Here is a 5,042-nt window from a genome sequence, read left to right as displayed (position 1 = left end):
TGAACTACAAAGTTCAAGTGAATCAGTTATTAATGATGTGAATCCCCTTCAATCAAATGGGAGAAAAAAAGGAGGAAAAGAGTTAACTATACAATTAGAAAGAGACAATTGCGACAAGCCACTTTAAATTACACTCATCGTAATCCTGATGTACATAGAAAGGCGACAAAAAAATACGCTTCTAGTAACCCTCATGTTAGTCGTGCAGCTACAACTAAGTACAACGAGAAACGATTACAAATTAAATTAATGTCTTGGACTTTGAAAGCTTTATCTGGCCTTAGTTATGAACCGAGTATTGACTATCAAAATGATAAAATTGTAAATCTTGGGCATCGATTACCCTGTTCTTGGTGTCGTGCTTTAAAATGGAAGGATGAGGCTGAAGGAATGTACTGTAGTGGTGGTAAAGTTCAGCTTCCTACTCTTCAACGCTGCCCAGAGCTTTTACATAGTTTTTTAACTCATCAGCACCCAATCTCAGAACATTTTCTTTCTTCTCTTCGAAAGTATAATGGGTGCTTTCAAATGACGTCTTTTGGATCAAAAGAGGTAAAGGAGGGTAGTTTTATGCCAACATTTAAAGTGCAGGGACAAGTCTACCATAGGATAGGAAGCCTTATGGTAGAAAATAATCAACAACCATCATTTCTCCAAATATACTTTGTTGGTGATGATAATCGTGAAAGAGAAATTCGTTGTGGGATCTGTCCTGGTATTAAGCCAGAGTTGATTCACCAACTTCAAAATTTGCTTCATGAACACCATCAATACATTAAAGATTTTAAGGTTGCTATTGAATCAGTTCCTAAGAATCAGAAAGAGTTTCAGGTTATAATTAATGCTGATAAAAAGCCTTCGGGTGAACATCGAGGTCGTTTCAATGCTCAAATGGCTAAAGAAGTAGCAGTTATCATCGTTAGACAAAATTTTGAAAAGAGAGATATCATCCTGAACAGCAGAGACGATAAGTTAAAGCGAATCAGTGAAATCCATCGCGCGTATGATACTTTACAATATCCTCTGATGTTCTGTCGTGGAGAAGATGGCTATTACATTAATATTCCTAAGCGTGATGAAAAAACTAAGCGTCCTCTAAATAAGACCGTGTCAGCTTCTGAGTTTTACAGTTATAGAATAATGGAGCGTAATGGAGAAGAAAATCATTTACTTTTATTTCGCACTCTATTAAATCAATTTTTGGTTGATATGTATGCGAAAATTGAAACTGAACGACTTAATTGGATTCGTAACCATCAAACAAACTTACGAAGTGAAGAATACGTTCACCTTAAAGACGCTTTAACGAAAACCGACGGTCAGATAACAGAAATAGGTAAAATGGTTGTGCTGCCATCTTCTTTTACTGGTGGGCCACGATACATGCATGAACGAACTCAAGATGCTACGACTTATGTACGTCATTTCGGACGTCCAGACTTATTTATTACGTTCACTTGCAATCCAAAATGGAAAGAAATTGAAGTGCTTTTAGTTCAAGGCCAAAAATCTCACGATAGACATGACTTAACAGTAAGAATTTTTCACGTGAAAATTAAGCATATGATGAATCTTCTGACAAAAGGTTGCATTTTTGGCAAAACGAAGTGTTATATGTATACTGTGGAATGACAGAAACGTGGACTTCCTCACATTTATATCCTTCTGTGGTTAGAAGAAAAGCTGAGACCAGAATCTATTGATAAGGTAATTAGTGCTGAACTGCCTAATCAAGATCAAGATCAAGAACTATATGAAATAATAAAAATAAATATGATACATGGTCCATGTGGTTCTTTTAATAGAAATTCTCCCTGTATGGTGGATGGTTCATGCACGAAAAAATATCCAAAACATTTTATAAAGGAAACCCAAACAGGAGAAGATGGATATCCTAAATATCGTCGGCGATCTCCTGAAGATGGTGGAGTAACAACAATAATAAATGGAATTAAAATAGACAATCGATGGGTGGTACCGTATAACCCTGTCCTGTGTCGTACATTCAAAGCTCATATAAATGTTGAAGTTTGCAACTCAGTGAAATCAATTAAATATATTTGTAAGTATATAAATAAGGGATCTGATCAAGCAGCATTCACTGTTGGAGATCTTGATGAAGTGACAAAGTATGAAGCAGGACGATACATTAGCACTTCTGAGGCAGTTTGGCGAATACTGAGTTTTCCTATCCACGAGAGATTCCCTTCAGTTCTGCATCTTGCTGTAAATTTAGAAAATGGTCAACGAGTTTTTTTTTTAATGAAAATAATATACTCAATCAGATCAACAATTCCAAAACAACACTTATGGCTTTTTCTGAACTCTGTAAAGTGGACAATTTTGCGAAAAAATTATTATATTGTGAAGTTCCAGCTTATTATGTCTGGAGAAAACACCAGTTTCACAGAAGAAAACAAGGAAAAATTGTGCCAGGTTATTTAGGCATAAAAAAAGATCATGTTTTAGGCAGAGTGTATACTGTCCATCCTACCAATACTGAATGTTATTACCTCCGTCTTCTTTTGCATGAAGTTCGCGGTCCAGAGTCATTTACGGCTTTAAGAACTATAAAAGATGTAATCTATCCTACATTTCAAGAAGCTTGCAGAGTAATGGGATTGCTCGAAGACGATGCTCATTGGGATCAAACTTTAGCAAAAGTCTCAATTTCTGATTCATCTTACAAAATACGTGAATTGTTTGCTGTTATGTTAGTTTTTTGCCAAGTTGGAGATCCGATTAAATTATGGGATAAATATCGAGATAATTTCACGGACGATATTAAAAGACGAATGAGTAGGAATCGCGAAAACTCTGAGTTAGATGTTGATATTGTTTACAATCAATGTTTGATTAATCTTGAAGATATGGTCATTGCTATGTCAGGTAAGACTCTTTTACAATTTGGTTTCACTTCACCATCTCGAGAACAAGAATCTGGTATTATTAATCAACAATGTTTAAATGAATTAGCTTATGACACTGATAAGTTAACCGAAGAAGTGATAAAAAGGGTTCCGATACTGAATAAAGAACAGAAAGAAGCATATGAATCTATATTGAATAGTGTCGTTTCTGATTCTGGACGATTGTTCTTCCTTGATGCTCCTGGTGGAACGGGAAAAACATTCTTAATTAATTTGTTGCTTGCGAAAATTAGAAGTGAAAAAAGTATTGCTATTGCTGTTGCTTCTTCAGGAATTGCGGCTACTTTAATTGACGGAGGCAAAACAGCTCACTCGACATTTAAATTACCTCATGAAATGAATCATTCTGATAATATTCTATGCAATATTTCTAAGCAGAGTTATATGGCTCACGTTATCAGAGAAGCAAAACTGATAGTATGGGATGAATGCACTATGGCTCACAAAAATGTTATTGAAGCTCTCAACAGAACTCTTAAGGATATAAGAAATAGTGACCGAATAATGGGTGGAATAACTGTTGTTTTAGCTAGTGACTTCAGACAAACTTTACCTGTTGTACCACGAGGTACACGTGCAGATGAAGTCAAAGCCTGTCTCAAATCCTCAGTTTTATGGCCTCATGTTAACGTACTGTCTTTGAAAATTAATATGCGCGTTCATATACAACATGATTTGAGAGCAGAAGAATTTTCAAAGTTACTCATTGATATAGGGAATGGACAAATTTCAGAAGTTGACGGACGAATAAGTATTCCGGATAACCTAGGTGATATTGTTGATGATTTAACTACATTAACTGATAAAATATACCCAGATATCAATAAAATTGGAGTTAATTGCTCTTCATGGCTAAAAGAAAGAGCTATTCTGACTCCAACGAATGATTCAGCGAATAGCATTAACAACTATCTTATAGAAAAGCTATCAACTAATCAAATGAAGCATAAATCTATTGATACAGTCGTAGAAGTTGATGATGCTGTCCATTATCCTGTCGAGTTCTTACATACACTCAATCCACCCCGAATACCATCTCATATTCTCAATCTTAAAATTGGAGCACCAATAATGTTACTGCGCAATTTGAATCCTCCAAAACTATGTAACGGTACCAGACTACAAGTGAAAAATTTACATAAAAATATTATTGAAGCTACAATTTTAACAGGTAAACATGAAGGAGAAGTCGTATTTATTCCAAGAATTCCTTTGGTTCCATCTGACTAACATTTCAACTTCAAACGTCTACAATTTCCTGTTAGGGTTTGCTATGCTATGACTATCAATAAAGCGCAGGGGCAGAGTTTAAAATTAGCTGGTGTAGATTTGAGACATGATTGTTTTTCTCATGGTCAGTTTTACGTGGCATGCTCAAGAGTCAGTTCACCGGACAACTTGATTATTCTTCAACCAGAGAAAAAGACGAAAAACATTGTTTACAAGGAAGTTTTAAGTTTGTAACTGTATAAAACTGTTAATTTTATTCATTGATAAGTATTGAGTGATTGTTATATTTTTGTTCATTATGAGAAATAAATTTTTGTAAAAAGTTAAAACTTAATTTTTTTTTTGTTGTGTATGCCTCCTGGGGATCCCGCAACGTTAAATTACGGGGACGCATTCCAATACACAGTACCTCATGGGTGATGCGGAAATCTGTGAATGACAAATGCATTGACTCGTACTATTTTTCCTGACTAAAAATTTTAAAAATTCACTTCATTTATCGATAAGAAAATATACATTTTGTATTTAATATAAGAAATAAAGATTAAAATTAATAGTGTGCCCAGCGAAGCGGGCGGGTGGCTGCTAGTATATATATATGCGCAATAATATCAGAACAAAACCACCAATAATAAACGATGATAATAATTATGATAATTATAAACAATAGAAATCATGTATCATCTAGTATCAATTTATTTATTAATTAATTTTTCCCGGCGCGGTGACCAACAACTACCGGGGGAGGTTATCACCTGGAAAATATATGCCGTGAAGCGAATTCAAAGTACTTACTCAAAATCTCCAAATCAGCAAAATAATATCAATAATCTGAATTAATTCACCCGGTGAATTATGGCTAAACAATAACTTTAATTACTA

At 34.7% G+C, this 5,042-nt stretch overlaps 1 protein-coding gene across 1 annotated transcript; it reads left to right on the top strand.

The window, feature by feature from the left end:
• The first annotated feature begins 528 nt into the window (after positions 1-528).
• Positions 529-4,160, top strand: LOC128668824 (uncharacterized). The gene is made up of 3 exons (XM_053742620.1): positions 529-1,533; positions 1,636-2,226; positions 2,286-4,160. Exons 1-3 carry the CDS (start codon positions 529-531, stop codon positions 4,158-4,160), a joined length of 3,471 nt encoding a protein of 1,156 aa, XP_053598595.1.
• Positions 4,161-5,042: the final 882 nt, after the last annotated feature.

This window comes from Microplitis demolitor, chromosome 10 (assembly GCF_026212275.2).
Source record: "Microplitis demolitor isolate Queensland-Clemson2020A chromosome 10, iyMicDemo2.1a, whole genome shotgun sequence".
In the NCBI taxonomy this organism is placed as follows: Eukaryota; Metazoa; Arthropoda; class Insecta; order Hymenoptera; family Braconidae; genus Microplitis; species Microplitis demolitor.
This window is presented reverse-complemented; position numbering and strand designations above follow the sequence as displayed.